Source organism: Sebastes umbrosus, chromosome 22 (genome assembly GCF_015220745.1).
Source record: "Sebastes umbrosus isolate fSebUmb1 chromosome 22, fSebUmb1.pri, whole genome shotgun sequence".
In the NCBI taxonomy this organism is placed as follows: domain Eukaryota; kingdom Metazoa; phylum Chordata; class Actinopteri; order Perciformes; family Sebastidae; genus Sebastes; species Sebastes umbrosus.
This window is the reverse complement of record NC_051290.1, coordinates 4,923,226-4,949,258: the sequence shown is the minus strand read 5'-3', so window position 1 is coordinate 4,949,258 and position 26,033 is coordinate 4,923,226. Positions and strand designations below refer to the sequence as shown.

The 26,033-nt window shown below is 37.4% G+C and overlaps 3 protein-coding genes across 4 annotated transcripts in view; 1 reads left to right on the top strand and 2 right to left on the bottom strand.

The window, feature by feature from the left end:
* Nucleotides 1-5,974, bottom strand: part of LOC119481318 (mitogen-activated protein kinase kinase kinase 11) — a 44,459-nt gene extending 38,485 nt beyond the window's left edge. The window contains exon 1 of the mRNA XM_037758120.1: nucleotides 4,176-5,974. Coding sequence (XP_037614048.1) covers nucleotides 4,176-4,932 — 757 coding nt within the window. The 5' untranslated portion in view covers nucleotides 4,933-5,974. The remainder of the gene's footprint in view (nucleotides 1-4,175) is intronic.
* A 4,490-nt stretch (nucleotides 5,975-10,464) lies between these two features.
* drap1 (DR1-associated protein 1 (negative cofactor 2 alpha)) lies at nucleotides 10,465-18,743 on the bottom strand. 2 transcript variants are annotated; one of them, XM_037758125.1, is made up of 7 exons: nucleotides 18,489-18,734; nucleotides 16,148-16,220; nucleotides 14,786-14,879; nucleotides 13,789-13,914; nucleotides 13,003-13,093; nucleotides 12,489-12,577; nucleotides 10,465-11,750 (listed from the first exon to the last, which is right to left on the bottom strand). In XM_037758125.1, exons 1-7 carry the CDS (start codon nucleotides 18,528-18,530, stop codon nucleotides 11,558-11,560), a joined length of 708 nt encoding a protein of 235 aa, XP_037614053.1. In that variant the 5' UTR covers nucleotides 18,531-18,734; the 3' UTR covers nucleotides 10,465-11,557. The 2 variants fall into 2 exon arrangements, with proteins under 2 accessions (XP_037614053.1, XP_037614054.1); XM_037758126.1 differs by lacking the exon at nucleotides 10,465-11,750 and adding an exon at nucleotides 12,118-12,345 and having other exon boundaries at nucleotides 18,489-18,743.
* Nucleotides 18,744-21,600: 2,857 nt separating this feature from the next.
* Nucleotides 21,601-24,888, top strand: c22h11orf68 (chromosome 22 C11orf68 homolog). Its single transcript, XM_037758124.1, has 2 exons — nucleotides 21,601-21,782; nucleotides 23,711-24,888. Exon 2 carries the CDS (start codon nucleotides 23,744-23,746, stop codon nucleotides 24,485-24,487), a length of 744 nt encoding a protein of 247 aa, XP_037614052.1. The 5' UTR covers nucleotides 21,601-21,782; nucleotides 23,711-23,743; the 3' UTR covers nucleotides 24,488-24,888.
* Nucleotides 24,889-26,033: the final 1,145 nt, after the last annotated feature.

The window sequence follows — 26,033 nt, the reverse complement described above, 5'->3', positions numbered from 1 at the left end:
TGACACCGGCTGTCAGACGATTTATAAAAAGTTTGAATTCATGCTTTGTCAGGTCTGTCTGCAAGACGACAAGCAAACAACTTTGGATTTTGGATTGATCATGCTATCCTAACATTGTAGCTGCTCCATAAACACTCAAAATAACGTCGTAACGGCAGCAACGTTATTGTGTATACACATAGATTTTGGTCCGTCTCTGTACAAATATGAGGTACTAATCGTAGAGTTCTGGGTGCCAACAGACGGCTATATCATTTTTTCCCCTCCATTTCTGATTCAACACCGTCGGTACGTCAGTGACGACGGGAGAATCTCAACGCTGTTAGGCTTTGTCAAACATGGCGTCTCAAATTTCCTGCTTGAGTTGAAAAATGTACGTGAATGAGGCAAATTTTGCGTTGCGTAATTTAGGTCATCGCACCAAGGTTTATCACGAGACGTGTCCTTCTTGTTCGTGGATAGTCAGAAGCCGTTAGCGAGAAAGCTAATGTGGGTCATAGTTCAAAGTCTGAGCCAATGAGGGTGAAAAATGAAACGACTTGATAAAAACACTCTGACCAGGATTCAGTGTTTCCTGCAGAAATGTATGGCTTTAGAGTGGTAAAGTAACCATAAAAACACTGCTAAAAACAGAAAATGACTGTGTGTATAGCATAAGTTGTGAAAAGTCCCCAGACTCTCATCCCCAGATATATTATGGACACAATAGTGAGAGAAAGAGGCTCCTCTGCTCTCTGTTCTCTATCTACTTTCAGTGGAATTCCAGTTATGGCCTCTGGCTTCGACCCAAGCGCCCCCACCATGCACTTTCTTCTATGATCCTGTTTCATCAGCATCTTCCGAAACAGGCCAAAGCGCTCTGCCGGTCATTAGCTACAACTTTTAGCTCTGGTTTACAAGCCCTTCAGGGGTAATGACTATTCACCTTAATCCATCACTGTAACAGCGGGCCAAAAGGGAATCTTAATGTAGTAATGTGCTGCTGCTGCTGCTGGTGGTCTCTTCTTCATCTAGTGTTTTGGTTAGGCTGATATCATGGTAAAAGGGGGATCTTTTAGTATCATAAAAGGAGTTATTCTTTGTATATCTAAAGATGGGGACCATTTGCATCACTAAAACATAGGGCTGGGATGATTCATCTATCTCCCGATTCGATACTATCACGATATTTGGGTGCCGATTCGATATGTATAGCTTTCGATATTACGATTTATGTCAACTTTTTTTAACAATAGACCATGGGAAAAAATTGAATCATACACTTCTAGGGACTTTAACTTTGGAAAATATCTAAATTAATACAGTAAAAATGTTATATGAATGAATAGGTTACTTGCTAATTATCACCTAATTACCATGAAATTTGCGGACCTGTAAAATGAAGTGTTACCAAATTATCTCCCCTTTAAGAAGCCCCAAAAAGTTTGAGAACCCCTGATTTAGACTACAATTGGAAATAGGTCTTTATGACAGATTTATCCCTGTGTGACTGCAGAGCGTTGACGCAAAATGCCAGCTCTTGAAAGTAGAACTTGCACCGTTATTCTGAGAAACCGACACCACAACCCAAGTACATTTTGTACTGTAACTAACTGCCCCATCATCTGATTTGATCGTGCATTTTTACTTTAAACTGCCTTTATGTTAAGATGCTCCTGCACCTGTGCGTTATACCTATCAGCACCCGACCACCACCACCGCCCTCCCTCTAACCCTAACCACCACCATCGCCACCACAAAAGGATATTGCTCAGTGGCACAGCAGGGTTATGGCTGTATGGAGACATGTAGGGGCAGGCTGTGGACAAAGATTCAGTTTAAAAAAGCAAGAAGCGAGGAGAGCGATACGATCTCCCGGTGCACGGAGAGAGAGATTGTGTTTGCGTTGGCCTGCCTCATATACAAACACTATATTGACACAACTCGACTTTCTTTTGCGCTACAGGAGACGTTATTTTCCAAATGGAGAGGTCTTACTAGGAAAGAACCTGGTGAAGAGAATAGAAGAGGAATGGGAAGGGGAATGGTCGATGGTCAATGAGATATGGTGCGTTCAAATGCGGTCGTGTTTACTGTGTTTGACGTTGTCAGAAATGGCGGAGGACATGGAAGTTAATTTTTTGGTGCTTAACAAGTTAATATTAGGGCTGGGACGATTCACCTATCTCCCGATTCGATACTACCACGATACTTGGGTGCCGATTCAATATGTATTGCGATTTTTTGTTCACTTTTTCAACACTAGACCATGGGAAAAAATCATACACTTCTATGGAGTTATACTTTGGAAAATATCTAAATGAATACAGCAAAAAATTTAGATTTTCAGCATGTGTGTAGTCAGAGATGTCCTGAAGTCAAATATATCAGTCATTGTCAGGCATTATATATACATTTGTTTTCCAGAAACCCAAAAATCAAAGAATAAAGACATTTCCTTCACAAATTAGTGGTATTTTCTTTTTTAATCTATAAGGGACATGTCATGTTTTATGGTGGGAATGCTGAAAGGAGTCTGGGAGAAAGGTTTTGCTGAATAGGGATCGTTTGTCTTTAAAAGTGTGAATCAAGATAGAAAACTCCTAACCAAGGTCACATTCTCAGAACCTACAGTACTGAATGTTTTGCGGTGCCAGTTAAACAAGCAGCATTTCTATTTTCTATTTCGGCGTGGCAAATCGGGATGTGCCGTAACAGAAAGGGGATGAGCTGAGAAAGGGTGAAAATCTTTTGGACCGCAACAAGATACAGCCACAGAGCTGACGGGGATTATATGCTGCATCGCAAAGAATGATAATAACAGAGGGGGAGGCTGCTGTAAAAATGCAGGTGGCTCCGTGTTTAGGTTGGCTAAGCGTGCTGTTAGAGCTGAGAAAGGCACTTGTTCTGCTTCAAAAAAAAAGGGTGGTGGTGGTGGGGGGGGACAGAAAGCTTCATCAGCGATACATCTCTCTGCAGTATAGCTTTAATGACAAGGTTCAATGCCTACGTGTCTGCCGCGAGGGCCCGAAAACCTGACGCAAGACCTCCCCCAGCTGCTGCCCCCAGATGGCATCAAAGTCCAAAGTGTGAATTGCGACGGTGCAGAGACGGAAAGGCCTCTTCTATTCCTGACCTTTGCTTGCAAATTATTGTCCTATCAACACATATTTGCATCTCTGTAGCCTTTTTAGAGCGTCACATGACTGGGCTAGCATCCAAGAAAAGATGTGTTGTTGCACCACTAATCTTATTTTTGAATGTTTTGTCATGATCTCGGACTAGATAAAAAGTGATATATCACCCTAGGACAGGGGTCTGCAGCCGGCGGCTCCGGAGCCACATGCGGCTCTTTAGCTCCTCTCCAGTGGCTCCCTGTGGGTTTTTAAAAATGGAAATGAATAACTGTTTTTTGTTTACATTTTCATTTTAATTTATCATTGTTGTAGGTCTATGGTACGACGGTACGAAAGTCATAATACGAGAAAAAAATACGTAATATTACGAGAATAAAGTCAGAAGTTTAAAAGAAAAAAGTCGTAGTATTATGAGAATAAAGTCATAATATTAGTATATATATATATATATGTATAGTAGTATAGTAGTAGTAATTTTACGTGTTATTTTCTTTTTTTCTTGTAAAGTTGTGACTTTATTCTCGTTATATTACGACTTTTTTTCTCGTAAAGTTATGACTTTATTCTGGTAATATGACTTCTTCTCATTAAGTTATGACTTTATTCTCGTTACATTACGACTTTTTTCCTCGTAGAGTTGTGACTTCATTCTGGTAATATTATGACTTTTTTTCTCGTAAAGTCTTTTGATAGTAAAGGTCGCCGACCTCTGCCCTAGGACAATGACTTGGGACTGTATTAATTAATGGTGCAGAACCAAAAGCAGACAGATAACTCAATTTGCCAGACTAATGGGATGTTTGAGTTAATAATTCTACTGGAGCATAGGCCGTACATTATGTTGAGGGAGTTTAAAAAGGTTGCCTTTGTTCTCGATGTGGCCTTGTGAACACTAAAAGAGAGGCCTTTAGCAGCTTTATGTGTAGTACACCATGTTCCATCACCACCATGGGGGCATGTTGCCCGGTAAACACGTCTGTGCACTTTGTTTCCATCAACCTAACGCTGACAGAATGGTTACTGGCTTTTGATTGATGACTGCACGCTTGAAGGACTTACTGTTGTTGGACTTGAGATCCCGGTGGATGACGGGCACTATGGCCTCGCTGTGCAGGTACAACATTCCTCTGGCGATCTGCACGGCCCAGTTGACCAGGACGTGCGGCGGGATGCGACGCCCCGACAGCGCCCGGCTCAGCGCCCCGCCAGAGGCGTACTCCATGATGAGGCACAGGTTGGGCTCCTGCAGGCAGACGCCCTTCAGGGCGATGATGTTCGGGTGGGTCAGCATGGCGAACAGGCGCGCCTCCTGCCGGACGTTCTGCGCCGTCACGCTGATATCCTCGTCCGGGTCTTGCCGGGCGGCCTTCACGGCCACCAGGAGGCCTCTCCACGTGCCGCGATACACCTTCCCAAAGCCCCCGACCCCGATGACCTCCTCCAGGCTCAACTCCCGGAAATCCAGAACGTCGGGTTCGAACTGGCTCACCACGGCCGGGCTGAGCTCGGCGACCACGCCGGTGCCCGGCAGCTTCCCGTATCCAGTTGGCTTGAAGGAACCATAGTTGGACGGGAAGATGCCCACCTTGTTGTTGACCTTACCCGCCCACCAGCCCTCGTCGCCCGATATCTCAGAGTCCAGAGACAGCACTTCCACCAGGTCACCTTTACGCAAGGTGAGCTCATCTTTACAGGACGCCTCGTAGTCGAACAACGCCGTCCACACCGGGTTCGTGAAGTTCCCCTTTTGGGATTGATCCAAATTCTTCCAGTTTGACAGCGGGCCGCGACTGAATATGTTCTTCAGCGGCTCCATGGAGCCTTGCGCAGATGTTTTTTAGACTGGATCTGATTTTTTTTTCGCAGCAGCACCCCCAAGGGTTTGAAAATAAAGTACAAAGGAGTACTTTATTGCGCCTTGCTCCCTGTCTTCCTGTCTTTCTTGTTGGTTCATCAGGGACCAGTGAAATGTGTTCAAAAGGCTTGACCGACAAGTGGGCGACGGAAGAGGACTCAAAGATAACTGGAGTGTCTTTCATTCGTCGTGTTGACATTACACAGAATCAGCCGGGGGGAGATTGCTTTTTAGTTTGATGATGAGGAACTGAATCAAGTGATGGTTTGAGCCCATTGTCATTTGGTATTTACTCTTGAAATCACCTCATTATGGAAATAAATGAGCTTCTCTTCCTCTCATTGGCACCTGTTGAGTTCTGATGTCCGGAGAAGTGTAAGAAGCTTAAAATATTCCAAAATAATCCCACTTTAGATGTCCATTTGGAGTTTTTATGTATTTTTAGCCATTAAGTGCAGTTGGCCACCACAAACAAAGCAGGAAGCGCTGAGAAGAATAGCAGGAAAAGGAGCATTCAGGTCCAGCCAACCAACCAGTGTTTTTACCACAACTCTTTCAACCAGTTAGCATTAAAGTTAACCCTTTAAATCTCCAATAACCGCGTCTCACCGCAGGAAATCCCGCATGTCCCGCATCCATTACTTATCAGAGAAACACTATCACAACATAACAGGAAGAGTTATCCAGTAAAAACATTCAAAAACATTTCAAAAAGTAGCCGTTGGTCGTTAGAGCCGTTAGAGCCGTTGGTCCTCCTCGTTTAAATAACCGTTAGTTGTCCAAACAGTGTTATAATAACTCCATTATAACTTATTATCATCCTTCTTCTTCCTCGAGTCTGGACCTCGGACCACTTCTTCTTCTAGGTCTGCTGCTCTCAGTCAGTGGAGAGTGGAGAGTAGAGAGTAGAGAGGGTGGGGTTTCGGGTTTCAGAAACTTTTCTCCCAACAGGAAAAGGAATCAGATGACAGCAGCAGGAAGTGAAGCTGAAAGCTGTGTTTGTGTATGACGCACACATCCGGTTAGAGGTGTCAAAATAAAAGAGACAATAATTGAAATGCTATTGGTTGAAGTTTATTATTCAAGTCAGTCAGGAGGAACAAAATATTAAGTCTCAAATGAAGAATCAAATGAGTAAAAACTTTTAATTTATGCTTTTTTTTAATATATATATATACATATTGTTTTTATTATTATTATTTAAAAATGGCAGTATACATAGTAATAATAATAATAATAATAATCTTTATTTGTATAGCACCTTTCTAAACATAGTTTCAAAGTGCTTGCACAGATACAATGAAATACAGACAAAATAAAAACAACAATAAAAGAACAAAACATAAAGACCAAATAATGAGAAAACCCGTAACCAGTGGTATCAAAACAATAAGATACTACACATAAGCCAAAAGAGGACAATATAAGCTGTGGGAAAAAGGTGCACCAAGCTAATGCCTAACAGAGTTAAAAAAGCCTTTTTATAAAAATGAGTTTTTAAAAGAGATTTAAAGGGACTTTTTTTAAGAATCAGAAATGTCTTGTTAACAGCGACACCTGTGACCGTTAAGTCAATGAAAGTCAGCGTCCTGTTGCTCGCGCTTGTGCTCGCTCTACATAGACATGAACGAGCACCGCTCAACACAGTGAGGCGACACACATCAGCTAAAAGCACAATATCACTCTATATTTCAGCTGCTTGGCAGTAATGTTAGATGACCAGACGAAGGTCTCTCCATGAATCAATGCTGATCCTAGTGTTGGCTTTTCCTGCCTCAGCCTCCCGACCGCGGCCGGAGGGAACAGGGGAGACACCGGGGTTTTGGTCGGAGACGATAACGTTTCTCTCTGCGGAGCCCCGTCACTTCACAAGACACGGGAAACCTCTGTTGGTCTGGAGGAGCTGCATCATTTATTTCTGCACAAACGTCCACTGTACATTCACTAGATATTCTCAGAGCTACGAAGTCCCTTTAAAGGGACTGTTTGTAACTTCTTGCACGTATAAATCACCCGGGTCGGTGTCCCATGCGCGCCCGCATATGCGCGCCGCCCGCATATGGGCGCTCGCGTGTGGCTACGCAGTTCAGACTCCAACGCAAACTACACGGAAGCACGGCTTCAAATAATAGGCTACTCAAAAAGCTAAAATTTTACAATAATAAAGTAGGTTATTTACTTCAACATTTATTTCACAGTCTAAGTAAAAGTAAATAACTGTGTATAATAATTTGTGCTTTTATGGACTAATAATTTATTATGTTCATGTGTGAATTATGTATTATGAGACTTTTATTTTGAAATATTTTCCTGTATTTTCATGGCTGTTTTCCTGCTAAGTGCTAACTAACTAACTAACTCTGTTTGTTTTGCAGTTACACTGGGCCATAAGGCTGGAGGTGAGTCAAGCTAGCAGAAAATACCAATGTAGGGGAAGTGTTTGCCTTCAAATTAAAATAAGTAGTAGTAGTGGTAGGCTATAATAGTGTTGAAATTACCATAATGGTAATTTTTTTATGTGGTTTTATGATTTGATTTCTCATATTTTGGGAGGAAAAAGACATATTTATTTCATTTTCATTTACTACAAATTTTCTGTTTAGCCTGCTGCTTTTATTTTGAAATCCACCCTAGAAGTCCTATTTGTTTATTATGGCTCTATTGATGTTGGTGGTAACAGGTTGTAAATTAACCTGAAAAGAAAAAAATGCAACAACAAAAGGTAACACAGTCAGTAATTAAGTATTATAAATATATCTGTGACCTTTTGTTGGTAATTATTACCAGCAAATAAACCCTTAATGTCTACTAAAAATCACCATTTACTGAAAGATGCTATAAATTCAGACATTTTATGCCCAGTTTCCTTTTCATGGGTCATATTTTCCACACTCTGCATAATCTGTATATCACTGTATATATATTCATACGCTATATGGTTAGTTTAACACAGTAAAGTGTCTTCCTGGTGAATCAGTTGAGATATTATGCTTTAGTGACATTCAGTCCAAATACTCAAGGACAGCAGTTCATTAAAAATTGTCCCCATAGTCAAAGAAAAGAGGATGAAGTGCTGCTGTTAGATTTCTGAGGAGAACTGTGTTGAAGATTTCCTTTTGTCTGCTGTTACTTTGAACAAAAAAAAGGGAATTTCAAGCCTCTCTTTAAGCAGCACATTTAAAAGCCTTTGGCATATGGCTGGTTTAATGTTCTTTATGCAGTTTGATGGGCTACTTACCCGACTGAGGTGGAATTGCAATTTCACTGAAGTTGAGTCGGATTTACTGCTGTGCTGTTCTACTTAAGATAAAGTCAAATGTGGCTCATTTAAAAGTTTTATTCCAAGGAGAATACTCGCACTTTCAGTAACACCTCTCTATTGTAAAAACACTAGAGTTCAGCAGTCTGCAGATTCTCTTAGTGGAAAATGTACAAACCATTTTTATTCTGTGACGCAATGAGCCTACTATAGCCAATACTGCAGCCTATATGGAAGCCCAAGTAAAATAAAATGATGAAAATGAATGCATGATAATTATCTCATCATTTGGATTTACTAAGTCAAAAGTTGGACGTACCATATGTATTTTTCCTTTTTATTTATCATGCATAACTTACATGTTTATTTAAAACTACGGTTGAAACTAGGAGTGAAATGCAAAGGGAAAATCATGCAAAAAAAATAAATACATAAATAAATAAATACATACATTTAAAAATAAATATAAAATAATAATAAAAAATGCATAGATAAATAAAAAATAAATTCTAAAATAAATAGATAAATTAAAAAAAGATAAAAATTAAAACTTAAATAAATAAAATGGAAAATTAAACAGAAGAGTAAATAAATAAGGGAATTAATACAAATATACAGAAAGCAGAAATATCAATTTATGTCATATTTGATCAATTAATTACTAATGGCCTATAAATAAGGGAATTATTTAGAGATAAATAAACAAAGCAAATTAAAATAGAAATATACATTTAGTTATACATATTTAATATTATTTTTGCTACATTTAATGACATATTTATTTATGTATTTATTCATTTATTGAGCCACTTATTTGTGTAGACAAAATTCTATAGTTTGAGAACCCTTTTATTTATTCATGTATTCATTTTTAATTTATTTATGCATTTCCTTTTTATTAATTTTATATTTATTTTTCAATATAAGTATTTATTTATGTATTTATTTTTTTCTGATGATTTTGTGATTTTCCCTTTGCAATTGGCTACCTATATTTTTAATATTATTTTTGCTACATTTAATGACATATTTATTTATTTCTTGAGTCATTTATTTGTATATAAATGTATTTTTTTACTTTGGCAGGTTCCGTCCTCCATATATAGTGGACAAAGTTCTACAAAGTTTGAGAACCGCTGGCTGTAAAGTCAGTGGCTTCATGGGAGTGGATGGGATGGGAATCAGAGGGCGACCTTTGGCCCCTCCGGCGGCTGTGTGGAAACAGTGTGCTTCCTTCTGTTAGCCCTTTGATGGCTCCCCTAACTCTCCCCTCCTTCCCAGCCCCATGGCTGCCTCTTGTTTGGACACCAACCTCCTAAAGTCAACCACCAACCCACCTCCTCCCTTTTCCCCCCACACACAGCTAACCCCACCCTCCCTCACAGTCCGCTGAGTCAACGCTTGTGCAGGAAGGATGCAGTTGTTTTTGCGGCCCCGGCTCAGGGTTGCTTGGTCGGTAGCGTGGGAGGGAGAAGGGGGGGATGAAGCGGCTGCATTTACACGACAAAATGGGACTGTTTGAAAAAATAAAGAAGGCAGGAGGAAGAGGAAAGGGGCTGGACACACACACACACACACGGAGGCCAAGTGTGCCGGCTATACTTTGAAAGTACAGTCTACGATGGTAACAATCGCCTCTCTGTGAACACCTTTCCATAAACCTGTGCCGTCTTGTAACTTATCTGATTCAAATACCAGGAGGAGGATGCAACGCCGAGGATAAACAGAAGTACTTGTCTTTCAGGTTGCGTGAGTCATTGGCCGGTAAATCAACACGAGATGCATCCGTGGGAAAACTATTTTATATTGTAAAATACAGAAAGTAAAAGAGTGAAGGAGGCTCAGTATCAGGACTACAGAGGATGTGATCCAGACCTGTGAAACTGAAGAATGAAGGGGGAGGCACTTTGAAATATTTATCTTAACCCTCTGAGACCCACAATCCTGACTTTACTATCTTTCAGAGGCTCTAGTAGGTTCAGTTTTAGGGCTAGAGTGAAGCTACAGATATCACATGAAACTACCATGTCAGGAAACGCTCCATCTACTGTTGACCTGCTATCTCCCCCTAAAGACCCCCTGTACCCCCCTAAAAAAAAGACAAAACAGGTCTATTGTGGGTCTCAGAGGGTTAATGATGCTGCAGTAGGAGTCAGGTTTGGCAGATTTCCCAGCTTGTAAACAAAGAAGTGTGTTTAAAGGTGAACGAGCATTTCATATTCAACAAGGGATGCTTTTTTTAATTGAAATATGAACTTTATTTTACCCATACAAAATAAAAAGAATGTTAAAAGTTTACAATACAGTGTCAACTGTCTATTCAGAAACATTTCATACTGAGACTGACACATAAATGGGGATCTCTGTTTTCAATGTATACATTTAAAACAATCTAAAAAGAGGGGGAAAAAATGTTACTCAAAATTGTGGAGGAGGGGGGGAGGCCAGAATAGAAATGAGACAAACAACTTTAAAAACAAAGTTATGGTCCGAGAGTCACAGTATTCTTCTGATGGGCAATTCAGGGGAATTTATAAAAAAAAAAAAGGGTCCGACTGCCGGAGCGACTAACCTCCGACAGCGTGAAAAACAACAAGGAACATAATGTAGATCATTAACCTGCTGATATGGTCGACTTCATGGCTGAGGATTAGAGCTCTCTTGATAAAAACGTGAATTAAAAATAGAAAAAAAAAGCTGTGGCTAACCTATAGTAAAAATACACCTGCTTCCTTGTTTATGTTGCAGCCTGACAATTGGACTGACTAGCAAGTTGTGACAAAGCCGGGAAGTACACATCTTAACAGCAGTTCTCTCAGAGCCAATCAAACTCTAGCTGAGTATATTAATGCTTTAAACTACTACGTACAGAATTGTTTTTAGCCAACCGTGATTTTTTTAACGTTTACTACGGAGGATGAGGAAGAAAGAAAAGTGCCAAAAGAAAAAAGCTACCACACCTATCCTGTCTGCGGGGGGGCTCATGGCATAGACAGTGACGACTGCCATCTTTAATAGTCAAAATAGAACTTGTTAAAAAACATCCTCGTTGGATTCTCCTCGACAATAAAATAAAAACCTTCTTCTTTTTTTTAAAAAAAAATTAAAATTAAAACACATAATATACAACCAGTTTTCCCGCGGCGGCGGCGTCTCTTTGCAGCCGGCTGCCGAGGGGCTTCGCTGTCAGCGGGCGGGGGCCGCGACGAAGAGTCTTTCCCGCCGCAGGAACAACTTAAGAAATCGAAAAATAATGTTGGAAGAGTGTGTGTGTGTGTGTCTGCGTGTGTGTGTGCATGTGTGCGTAATATGCGAGTTGGGGGGGAGCTAAGAGTCGTAGTCTTCGTCGTCGTCGTCGTCCTCCTCGTTTTTGTGCGGCTCCGGGGCTGGGGGAGGTGGTGCGACGCTGATCATGGAGGGGTGGGGGGCGAAGGAGATGGCGCCCTGGGGCTGTGAGGGAGCCATGCCGCCCATCGAGGCCATGCTGCCCATGGGCATGTACTGCGGGGGTGCGTCTGAGCTGCGGAGGTACAGGCAGAGGTGGAAACCAGCTGTTAGTCAATCAAATTTAATATTTTAGGGCTGTCAAAGTTAATAAATACATAAATCACTGTGGTATCATTTCTTTTTCAGTGAATCTTTCAGCTCTCAAGCAGTGTTCCCCAAATCTACATTACATACTAACTATATAGAGTATGTACTATATACTTATTGTCATAGTACGTATAGTAGTAGTAGTTTTTTGTAGTTAGTATACCAAAAAAAAACGACATATTTAATTTTCGACCAACAGAAAATGATAGAATACATGTGAAACTGCATCAGTCAGTCAAACTGGGGCTTTAAAATGTCCCTGCCCTAAAGGTTATTTATTTATTTATTATTTATTTATTCCATAGTGTCCATCAATACCATACAGACTTTTTTTGCGTATACTATATTTTCCAGTGTGAACACACTCAAAACCTTCTTAGAGTAAAACTAAAAGTAGTGTTGACTTGACACACAGCAGGTTTCAACATTGTTTCTTGTGGAAAAACAGCGCCCTCTCCCTGTATTTAGCTGTAAAGTAATCCACCAGATTTCTCCATCTCAACAGGTGGAGCAGTGGGCTTCTAGTAGACAGATTTAGAACAAAACTATTCATCAATCGTGTATATCTGTCATTACTTGCTGTTAAAGTAAATAAACACTTGATACACACACTGTGATCTGTCTTGAGTATCTGTATCTCAACACACTCAGTCTGCGTCCGTACCTGTGGAACCTGGATGTAGCCTGCAGGTTTGTGCTTGACTGAGAGCCGTCCTCCTCGTCCCCGTCTGTCTCGCTGTCTTCAGAGTCATCCTGTTTCCATCACAAGAAACACACCAGTGAGACTTCTTACTAGGGCTGAGACGATAACACCTATCTCCTGATTTAATCCTATCACGATACTTTGGTGCCGATTCAATATGTATTGTGATTTTTGTTAACTTTTTTAACACTAGACCATGGGAAAAAAGTTGAATCATACACTTCTAGGGACTTTTACTTTGAAAAATATCTAAATGATCACAAAAATTTTTTTGATTTTCAGCACAACACACATAATTGAAACTGTATGGAGTTCAATTCAAAGTTACGTGATGAACATTTCTCTTCAAAATGTCACTTATGTGCTTGCAAAAGATATTTTTCTGGCCTCAAAATGTCCCATTGTGCACTCGGGAAAATATAACTGTATAAAACTGTCGATAGCGATTTGGCCTCTGCATGCAATACTCCCCCACCTCTTGCTCCGACTCTGTGCCAGACAACTTCTTGTCCTTGCCTTTGGAGCCAGCTCCCCCATTCTTCCGGCCAGACCCTGGTTTTCTACCCCTGGAGAGAAAACAAGAAAGAACAAAATCTTTTTGTGCATCACTCAGATAAACAGAGACAATCCTGCTGGTGGAAAACGACTTTCAGCCGTTCATATTCAAAGACTCTGCTTCTCCACATGCCTCGTTCCCACAGCTGAGGCTAAGTGTCTAAATATTAGGAGCTTACAAGCACTTTAAATCCAATCAGAATCAAATCAGCCACTCTTTAGTCGTCTAATTTGTGTAATTATCTGCCATGCTCTCTGCTTCAATTTAGCTGCAGTGGCAGTGTTTGATTTGACAGTCAATATACTGCTTTTCCTGCTCAATAATTAGTGTGTCCTCTCTGGTTTTTTTTCTTCTTTACAGTTGCAGCTGTTCCTGGAAAAGGCTAAAGGTAACCCTCCTTGTGTCCATATAAGGAGGAGTGTCGTCCTGTTGAGAGATTAATTTCTTCCACGTGATACTTTCGGGGAATGCACTTATCAGAAATGACTGTGTGATGAATTGACAAATCAAGCGATAAATAGCAGATTAATGAGTCAAACTCAGCTGCGTGACCACATTGTATTATTCCGGACTAGTCATGTATGTGAAACAAGACCTTGCAGATCTGAGTTCTCCTGTTTAATTCCTTTTAGTCATGGTGCTATACAAACATGTTGACCTGTGAGAGAGAGAGAGAGAGAGAGAGAGAGAGAGCGAGAGACATACCTGCGTGGGACTTTTTCTCCTCCCCCCTCGGTGTGGTTCTCTTCGCCTTCGCCCTGCATGTCCGGCACCGTTGCCACCAGGTCTTTCAAGAAATCAAACTGTTGCTCCAGCTCGATACACTGCTTTCTGTGGACACACACAATTTTTAAAAATCAGTGCGCTGCTTTCTCCGCAGACTATCGTGCATTCTTAGTGGAGTAAAAAGTCAACTTTGTGTCAAATAGACAAAAAGATAACTAGGGGATTATATATTAATTTCATGTGTGATAGGTCAGTCAGAACGAACTGAGCAGAGGAGGACTACGAAAGAAGTCCCAACTCCAGCACATTGCAATTTAGGCCCTGTTCAGACATGGGATTAACGTGCGTCCTCAGTGATCCGATCACAAGTGGACAGATCGGATCTTTCAGACCACATTCAGAGGTTGTCTGGGCACCTACTCAACTGACGTCCCGCTGGGATCCGCGGGATCTCACTGCACTCCTCATGGGAATAGACAGGTAGACGTAAACGCTTGTCTGCCTCGCTGCATGAAAATGGCTGCTGTGCTCTACTGTATTCTGTCGGTACAACTGTATTTTATTAAAATATATCATATCTATAGGCTACATATCTACAGACTAGGTACAGGAAGTGCATTATTATCATACTGTCGGAGATGTGTCGGTGTTTTTGTTCCGGTACTCTGCACGGAGCTGACACCCGCCCGCTTGCTCGCTCTGTCTCATCCCGGCTCTGAGCTCTGTACCCGCTGTTAGGTCCCCGGTGACCGCCGGTACTATAATCTTTTATTTTGATGTTAATAAAATGTACCTGAATTCACGAATATGTAGGATATTACTACTTACATTCCTGTAATATTACGCCACAACGTCTGTTGTATTAGCCGTGTGTTTACTACGTGTTTATTTGCATATAGAGCGGGGAAGTGAGATCGGATCGCCCAAGACGCATGTCAATGCCAGTTACTGAACAGGGTCAAACACAGAAACTTACAGATGTGATGTTGTCATCGTTTTTGCGTTCCTCGACTGGGTGACTTGACAGGCCTTTGTAAGCAATGATTCCAAAAAAAGCTCCAGGGCTCTCGCTGACGTCTTCGTTAAGGAAGTTATGATGCAGCAGGTCTGTGTCCTTTATTTGAAATACTACCTGTTAAGAGTGCCAATCCACAACTTGTACACAGAGTCAGGCTTACTAATGCTTTTTTCCCCATTATTGATTTATCTGTCATAAATGTATTTTCAATGAATCGTTAGTCTAGAAAATGTCAACACATGATGTAAAATGGCCATTACAAGTTCCCTGAGCCCAAAGTGACTTTTTGTCTTTTCCCTGGCCAACAGTTATTCAGTTGACAATTAATTAAAACTCAAAATAAGCATCAGATCTTCAAATCGCAGAAGCCTAAACCAGCAAAGCTTTACGCTGACTTTTATGATCACTAACTAAATTGTTGATTCATTTTCTGTTACTTACGACGGAGTATTAGGGCCATATAGAGGGGGAATAGAATTTGAGATTTTGAGAATACAGTCATAATATTACAAGAAAAAAGTTGTAATTTAATGAGAATAAAGTCATACTATTTCAAGAAAAAAAAGTCGTAATATTACGAGAATAAAGTCTGTTTGTGAAGGTTCTCAGTTATCCAGGTCATTGTCATGGTCATATCTGAGTAAGGGTTAAATCAGCAGCAACTGGACTTGGTTTAGATTCTCGTAGACGTTTGCTGCTGATTTAACCCTTACTCAGAGAATAAAGTCATAACTTTACGAGAGAAAAAGAGTCAGAGTCAGTTTCCCCATCAGGTCTTTGACGTTCTTTCTTCGGAATAAAGGCAGTTTCTTGCACAATCTTTTCAAGGTCCTAATACTGATGATGATGTGGTGCTGATGAGCCAAAAGATGAAGTATTTCGTAATTTGTGAAACCTAAACTAAAGAATAACTTCACAAGATGCTCCATGTTCCTCATTTTCACACACGCAGCTCTCTTTCCCCTCTAAAATAACACGTAAAATTACTACTTTATAATATTACGACTTTTTTCTTGTAAACTTCTGACTTTATTCTCAAAATATTACAACTTTTTTCTCGTAAATTTATGACTATATTCTCATAATATTACGACTTTAATTCTCGTAATCTCAGATTTATTTCCCTCAACGTGGCCCTAATACTCCTTCATAGTTACTTGACTGGTTAATCAAGTAATTGTTTCAGCTTTCAGACCACTAGTTTCAGGTCCTTTTGCCTAAATGAATGGCACAATTTAGCTAAAGTCAACATCATTCTGAGCATTCAGATGATCTGAACCTTTGAACTGGCACAGTGAAGATATTTGGCAGGAAGGATACAAATAATAACAGGTACTGCTGCAGCCACTTTGCCTATTTCTTCATCTGTCTGCATAATCTTCTTAATCCTTGCCTGTAAAGGAGAAAAGTACAGTATGAGTGTACAGTAAGTAAATGCATGTGAATACATAGACACATTATGAAAAATAAGACTTTTACAGCACATTTTCTGAATCTTCAGTACATGATAAGAGGACTTTCATAGCATGCATGTTTAAAACTATTCATTCCCATCATGTTGAGCAGACTTTCTACAGTGTATGCACTGTCAATACCTCCAAATTTCACTCAATATGCACCCACAATCAACAGATTTGCTCAGATTGCTCATAATATTAGGACTTTAATTCTCATAAACATATGACTTTATTCTCATAATATTACGACTTTAATTCTCGTAATATTATGACTTTATTCTCATAATATTATGACATTAATCTCATAATATTACGACTTTAATTCTCGTAATATTATGACTTTATTCTCATAATATTATGACTTTATTCTCATAATATTACGACTTTAATTCTCGTAATATTAGGACTTTATTCTCATAATATTAGGACTTTATTCTCATAAGAACTTTATTCTCATAATATTCCGACTTTTTTCTCGTAAACTTCTGACTATATTCTCATAAAATTAAGTATTTTTTTCTCATAAACTTTTGACTTTATTCTCATAATATTAGGACTATATTCTCATATTAGGACTTTATTCTCATAATATTACGACTTTTTTCTCGTAAACTTCTGACTATATTCTCATAAAATTGGACTTTACTCTCATAATGTTAAGACTTTTTTCTCATAAAACTTCTGACTTTATTCTCATAATATTAAGTATTTTTTTCTCATAAACTTTTGACTTTATTCTCATAATATTACGACTTTTTTCTCGTAAACTTCTGACTATATTCTCATAAAATTGGACTTTACTCTCATATAATTAAGACTTTTTTCCTCATAAACTTCTGACTTCATTCTCATATTACAACTTTTTTCTCATAAACTTCTGACTATATTCTCATAATATTACGATTGAATTATCATACATTGCACATTTTCTGAATCCTCAGTACATGATAAGACTTTCATAGCATGCATGTTTAAAACTATTAATCCCCATCATGTTGATCAGACTTTCTACAGTGTGTGCACAATCAATACCTGCAAATTTCGCTCAATATGCACCCGCAATCAACAGATTTGCTCAGATTGCTCATATGTTTAGGACTTTTTTCACATAAACGTATGACTTTATTCTCATAATATTACGACTTTATTTTCGTAATATTATAACTTTTTTCTCATAATATGACTTTTTTTCTCATAATATTATAACTTTATTCTCATAATATTATGACTTTATTCTCATAATATTACGACTTTAATTCTCGTAATATTAGGACTTTATTCTCATAATATTAGGACTTTATTCTCATAATATAAGAACTTTATTCTCATATTAGGACTTTTTTCTCGTAATATTATGACTTTATTCTCATAAAATTGGACTTCACTCTCATAATATTAAGACTTTTTTCTCATGAAACTTCTGACTTTATTCTCATATTAAGACTTTTTTCTCGTAAATTTATGACTTTATTCTCATAATATTAAGTCTTTTTTTCTCATAAACTTCTGACTTTATTCTCATAATATTAGGACTATACTCTCATAATATTAGGACTTTTTTCTCATAAACTTCTGACTTTATTCTCATAATATTATGACTTTATTCTCATAAAATTAGGACTTTTTTCTCGTAAACTTGTGACTTTATTCTCATAATATTTGGACTTTTTTCTCATAAACTTCTGACTATATTCTCATAATATTACGATTTAATTGCACATTTTCTGAATCCTCAGTACATGATAAGACTTTCATAGCATGCATGTTTAAAACTATTAATCCCCATCATGTTGATCAGACTTTCTACAGTGTGTGCACTGTCAATACCTGCAAATTTCGCTCAATATGCACCCACAATCAACAGATTTGCTCAGATGTATAACCAACAGCTGCAATGCACTTAGCTTGACATGCTAAAAACAATGATAATTGGTGGACTAATTAGCCTTAAATGCACCAAAGCAAACACTGGGATGCAAAGCAAGTCAGCCACTTCAACTGACAAAGTCAATGACACTAATGCAATGTACATTTCAGTGGTAACATGCTTGTGTTTGTTAGTTAGCCTGTTAGCACTCCAGGAAACAAACCAGGCCGCAGTCACCAGTCAAGCTAGCATGCTAGGTTAGCATCATACAGTTAGCTTAGCTCAGTTAGCTTAGCTGTTAGCTTTAACACCGGTTCAGGCTACAGTTTAAACTTACCGGAGGGAATCTGGCGTTGTATTTCTTCTTTTTGCTGGGCATAGTTTAATTACCTGGATGTCTAACTCTATAATAAAATGTGATATAATGTGTAATAGTGCTCTATATCAGACATTAATCTCCTCCTCCACCAGTAACACCACAGACACCAGATAGCGTTAGCTACCCTGCTAGCTGCTAACTCTGCTAGCACTGACGTCACTCGTTCACTCTGTTGCTGCCTGGCAGGTCAGACTGGTTCCCGCGGGGTCCCAACGCCCGTCTGGTTTGGAGCAACTTTTTTAAATGGAAAATAAAAGTCGTAATGTTATGAGAATGAAGTCATCATTTTAGTATATATGTATAGTAGTATAGTAATAGTATTTTACTCTTTTTTCTCGAAAAGTCATGACTTTATTCTCGCAATATTACAACTTTTTTTCTCGTAAAATTATGACTTTATTCTGATAATATTACGACTATTTTCTTGGAATATTACGACTTTTTCTTGTAAAGTTATGACTTTATTCTCGTGATATTACAACTTTTTTCTCGTAAAGTTGTGACTTTATTCTCATAATATTATGACTTTTTTCTTGTAAAGTTATGACTTTATTCTCGTAATATTACGACTTTTTTTCTCGTAAAAGTTATGACTTTATTCTTGTAATATTACAACTTTTTTCTTGCAAAGTTATGACTTTTTTCTTGCAATTTTACGACTTTTTTTCTTGTAGAGTTATGACTTTATTCTCATAATATTACGACTATTTTCTTGGAAAATTACGACTATTTTCTCGTCAAGTTATGATTTTATTCTCGTTATATTACTACTCTTTTTCTTGTAAAGTTATGACTTTATTCTCGTAATATTACAACTTTTTTCTTGTAAAGTCATGACTTTATTCTCGCAATATTACGACTTTTTTTCTCGTAAAGTTATGACTTTATTCTCATAATATTACGACTATTTTCTTTGAATATTCCAACTTTTTTCTCGTAAAGTTATGATTTTATTCGCGTTATATTACGACTTTTTTTCCCATAAAAGTTATGACTTTATTCTTGTAATATTACAACTTTTTTCTTGCAAAGTTATGACTTTTTTCTTGCAAAGTTATGACTTTTTTCTTGCAATTTTACGACTTTTTTTCTTGTAGAGTTATGACTTTATTCTCATAATATTACGACTTTTTTCTTGTAGAGTTATGACTTTATTCTCGTAATATTACGACTTTTTTTCTCGTAAAAGTTATGACTTTATTCTCGTGATATTACAACTTTTTTCTCGTAAAGTTGTGACTTTATTCTCATAATATTATGACTTTTTTCTTGTAAAGTTATGACTTTATTCTCGTAATATTACGACTTTTTTTCTCGTAAAAGTTATGACTTTATTCTTGTAATATTACAACTTTTTTCTTGCAAAGTTATGACTTTTTTCTTGCAAAGTTATGACTTTTTTCTTGCAATTTTACGACTTTTTTTCTTGTAGAGTTATGACTTTATTCTCATAATATTACGACTATTTTCTTGGAAAATTACGACTATTTTCTCGTCAAGTTATGATTTTATTCTCGTTATATTAATACTCTTTTTCTCGTAAAGTTATGACTTTATTCTTGTAATATTACAACTTTTTTCTTGTAAAGTCATGACATTATTCTCGCAATATTACGACTTTTTTTCTCGTAAAGTTATGACTTTATTCTCATAATATTACGACTATTTTCTTTGAATATTCCAACTTTTTTCTCGTAAAGTTATGATTTTATTCGCGTTATATTACGACTTTTTTTCCCATAAAAGTTATGACTTTATTCTTGTAATATTACAACTTTTTTCTTGCAAAGTTATGACTTTTTTCTTGCAAAGTTATGACTTTATTCTCATAATATTACGACTATTTTCTTTGAATATTCCAACTTTTTTCTCGTAAAGTTATGATTTTATTCGCGTTATATTACGACTTTTTTTCCCATAAAAGTTATGACTTTATTCTTGTAATATTACAACTTTTTTCTTGCAAAGTTATGACTTTTTTCTTGCAATTTTACGACTTTTTTTCTTGTAGAGTTATGACTTTATTCTCATAATATTACGACTATTTTCTTGGAAAATTACGACTATTTTCTCGTCACGTTATGATTTTATCCTCGTTATATTACGACTATTTTTCTGGTAAAATTTATGACTTTATTCTTGTAATATTACAACTTTTTTCTCGTAAAGGTTATGACTTTATTCTCGTAATATTACAACTTTATTCTTGTAAAGTTATGACTTTATTCTCATAATATTACGACTATTTTTTTGGAATATTACGACTTTTTTCTCGTAAAGTTATGATTTTATTCTCGTAATATTACGACTTTTTTCTTGTAAAATTATGACTTTATTCTCATAATATTATGACTTTTTTCTTGTACAGTTATGACTTTATTCTCGTAATATTACGACTTTTTTTCTCGTAAAGTTATGACTTTATTCTCATAATATTACGACTATTTTCTTTGAATATTCCAACTTTTTTCTCGTAAAGTTATGATTTTATTCGCGTTATATTTCGACTTTTTTTCCCGTAAAAGTTATGACTTTATTCTTGTAATATTACAACTTTTTTCTTGCAAAGTTATGACTTTTTTCTTGCAATTTTACGACTTTTTTTCTTGTAGAGTTATGACTTTATTCTCATAATATTACGACTATTTTCTTGGAAAATTACGACTATTTTCTCGTCAAGTTATGATTTTATTCTCGTTATATTACTACTCTTTTTCTCGTAAAGTTATGACTTTATTCTCGTAATATTACAACTTTTTTCTTGTAAAGTCATGACTTTATTCTCGCAATATTACGACTTTTTTTCTCGTAAACTTATGACTTTATTCTCATAATATTACGACTTTTTTCTTGTAATATTATGACTTTATTCTGTAAATCTTAGATGTTTTTTCCCTCAATGTGGCCCTAATACTCCATCGTACATTTTCTCTTTGGCCCTCACTGCATTAGACTTATATACTATATACTTAGACTATAAACTGTTACCTTCATCACAATGCTCAAATGTTTTGCAGCTCCAGACAGATTAATTTTATTTTATTTTGCATAAAATATCTCTTTTGATAGTAAAGGTTGCAGGTTGCTGACCCCTGTCTCTGGTCTAGATGGAGTTTTGGACACAGAGGATGTGAGTGCACCGTTACCGTAATTGCACGAAAAAATAGACAGACGCGCAACAGAATTCCAGCTAGCTCCAGCACCTGCAGTCTGCTTGTTGCGGAAGAACAACAGACTCAAACATCCACTCAGGTCGGTTAAAAACCTCCTAATGCACAGTTTGATTAGTTTGTTAGTTAGTTAGATATTGTCTGCATACAAGTACACATGTTATACGGTAGCTGTGATTATTAGTTGGCTGTAAATAACCTGCAAATGTGAAGAAGAAGATGAAGATGGACATGACTGGCCAGCTAATGCTAGTTAGCTAGTTAGCTTAGCCGACTAGCTACCACCAGGCTGGAGGAGCAAAGCAGCTACACATCTTCATGTTTAGTTACAACTGTAGACGAGACACAAATGAAATATATAGCAGCTTATTTTTTGTGTAAAAGAATCAGTTATTAGCTAGTGAACACGTGATGCTAATGCTAATGCAGCATGCTAACGTTAGCATCATTAGTTAGCATCAGCATCAACAGTCCAGATGTCCTCACGTGCCTGCATCAGGAAGTACTGCAAGTTAACAGTGTGGTTTGAATATAAACATTTTAATACATAACATGCATTCCTTTTTTTATAATATGTTTATTGGGTTTTCTTATTTTCACAAACACAATAAGAATAAGTATAAAAAAAACAAAAACAAAAACAAACACAAACAAACAAACACTGGTATAGCTCAGATTAAAAACTTTTATAAAGTTATGACTCTTTCTCGTAAAGTTATGACTTTATTCTCATAATATTCAGACTTTGTTCTCGTAATAATACAACTTTTTTTCTCGTAAATTTATGACTTTATTCTCATAATAATACGACTTTGTTCTCGTAATATTACGACTTTTTTCTCGTAAAGTTATGACTTTATTCTCGTAATATTCAGACTTTGTTCTCTTAATATTACGACTTTTTTTCTCGTAAAGTTATGACTTTATCCTCGTAATATTACGACTTTTTTCTCGTAAAGTTATGACTTTATCTTCGTAATATTACGACTTTTTTCTCGTAAAGTTATGACTTTATCCTCGTAATATTACAACTTTTTTCTCGTAAAGTTATGACTTTATTCTCGTAATATTACGACTTTTTTCTCGTAAAGTTATGACTTTATCCTCGTAACATTACGACTTTTTTCTCGTAAAGTTATGACTTTATTCTCGTAATATTCAGACTTTGTTCTCTTAATATTACGACTTTTTTTCTCGTAAAGTTATGACTTTATCCTCGTAATATTACGACTTTTTTCTCGTAAAGTTATGACTTTATTCTCGTAATATTACGACTTTTTTCTCGTAAAGTTATGACTTTATCCTCGTAATATTACGACTTTTTTTCTGGTAGAGTTATGACTTTATTATTAGGAAGTACTGCAAGTTAACAGTGCGGTTTGAATATATACATTTTAATACATAACATGCATTCCTTTTTTTTTTTTTTTTTAAATGTTTATTGGGTTTTCTTATTTTCACAAACACAATAAGAATAATAATAAAAAAAACAAAAAAAAACAAACAAACACTGGTACAGCTCAGATCAAAAAAATGTATATAGGAGGTCATAGGAAATAGTACATAGTGCAGGGAAGTCACAGGATATATGAGTTCATGTTCAGGAGACTCCTTGTGAGATAATGGAGGAGAGATCAGGTCCAATATAATTCAGATAGGGCTGCCAGATATTGTGGAACTGATCTACTTTGGCATGTAGAATATTTGTGAGATATTCCAAAGGGACCATCTCAAATATCACTTTACGCCAGCCTTGAACAGAGGCTTTCTTATCACTGATCCTCCGTAGTAATATATTTTTTCTAGTAGCAAATGTAAGAATGTTATATAACCTTTTGTTGGCTGCAGTAGTTTATATTTGTACTTGGGATTCCTAAAATCAAAGACATTGGATCATTTCTAAATCCTTATCAAATATCTTTTCCATTTCACATAATATTTCAGACCAGTACTTCTGTAATTTATGACACGACCAAAGGCAATGGGTTAGCATTCCTTCTTTTTGAACAGGGCTTCTTCAGTTGCCTCACACTGACGAGCACTATGGAGGAGGAAGAGGCCCCTGTAGAAGGCGAGGTGAAGACCCCCTTTGCTGCAGAGACCTATGCAGCTGAGGCCATGGCTGCAGACATGGACCCCTGGATTGTGTTCGACTCCAGAAGAACCCCCAGATCTGAGTTTGACGCCTGGCTGGAGAGCAACGGGCCCTCGCGAGTGGACAGATTTGGAGACGAGGAAGGCGGCGTTAGCCCCGTGGGGTGGATCGCCGTGCTGGGTCTGAACCACTGCCCCAACGTTGGGGACGTCGTGGGCCTCCAGGAGAGCTGGGAGAAACTTTTGGCCAGTGGCCGGCCCGTCGGCTTCCAGACGGTGAAGGAGCTGGCCCTGAACCACGGCGTGCTCTCGGGCAAATGGCTGATGCACTTGGACTGTGGTTTCAAGTTGGACAACGCCTGGGAGTGCGTGGCCAGGGCGGCCCTGGATGGCAAGATCTCCCTCGCTAAAGTCAGCCCCCATAATCCAAAAGGAGAGGGCAAGCAGGTCATTTGTGCCTATAACCAGAACTTCACTGACGAGAGTGAGGTCATACGGCTGGACGGGGTCATCCGCGCCACGGGGATCAAATGCCCCCTCACCTACAAGCCGGACGTTTACACTTACCTGGGAATCTACCGGAACAACCGCTTTAAACTGTGTCCGACCATATACGAGAGCAAGTTTGACCTGGAGTGCGTCCCCCGGCGTTCACACATTATCAACAAAGTCACCAATCTTGAAGTAACATAAGCAGAATAGGAGGATTACGTTTTGGGTAAACGAAGAGGCACTTGGTGATCATCTCGCTGACTTAAATGGCTTTAAGAAGTCAGTGTTTGAGTTTCAAGTTCTTCCTTTTGGCAAATCTCATTTCAATCTGTAACATTTCCTAAGTGACCTGGACTACTGTCACATATTTTTTTATTGATTATATTGTATTCATCAGTAAGAGGATTTGTATTATTGATGTTCTGTTTGTAATGCACTAACTTTTACCTGATGGACGGGGTAGCTGAAGAAATCCTTGATTTGTATGCACAAAGGACATTTTCTTTCTTTTTTTTACAATATCAATTTGTCTCATTTTATTTTTTTTTGGTTTGTACTGAACCACGAGTTGCCAAATAAATTACTTTTGAAGACCATCTTAATATATTGTGGTTTTTATTGCCAAGAAAAGTGTTTTTTTGACAGAATTAAATCGTTCATTACAGCAAAAAAAGAAGGCATATAGTATAATCTGCTTACATCATACCGGTATAAAACAAGCATCAATTCATCTCATAAAGCATCTTTTAATAAAGCAAGTTGACCTGCAGGTCTGAAACATTGGAGTTAAACTGCAGCGAGTTATTCATGAAATAACTGTAGAGAAACTGATCAGAGACCAGAGAAAATTAATAGGGATGCACCGATACCGGATCAAATATCGAGCCGATGCTGACTCAAACAGCTGTTTATATACCATATATATTATATACTGGCATTTTAATTCCTGTTTTTGTTGCTGCGTTAAAAAGGTTTACATCTCAATTATAATTCCTGTTAATTTTGAAGATTGTTGACCAAGTTGCTGGTGAACGATTTATTATTTTAATAACAAATAACCATTCAGTAAATGTATATCTTAGGGCTGCACAATTAATGGAATAATAATCTCAATTTTATCTTCCCAAAATTAACTGAACATGATCGCCTGCGATATTGACGTTTAAAATGTGTGTTCTGCTCATAGAAAAACTGAAGCGCTTCCTAAACAGCCGGCGATCCAGATGTTTTGGCTTCACTTTTGGGCATAGATATTATCTATACAACCAATGTGTTTATGATTAAATTGAGAGCATAAAATTGTCTTATTGTTGCTAATTTTGCTCTCAAAGTGCACCAGAATGAAGCATTTAACATTAAAATTTACTTTAAATATTCCTGTATTTTTTCATATTGCAATATTTATATAGCAGAAAAAATATATTGCAATGTCAGCCCTAATTTGTACATTAGCAGGAATATAGCACAGCAGTGAAAGTGTTTATTTTAATAATATGTTGTAGCTAAAATGAATGAATAATCGTGATAAATAATTGTGATATCAATATTGATCAAAATAATCGTGATTATCATTATGGCCATAATCGTGCAGCCCTAGTATATCTATGTAATTATTTGTTAGATTTTATATCAAAAAGTTAGGAAAGCAAAGTTTAAGTCAATCCTGATGTTGTCTTACACATTAAAGAATGATCCTCCACACAGTGAGGCAAACAGCTTATTGATTAAACACTGGTATCGGATCGGT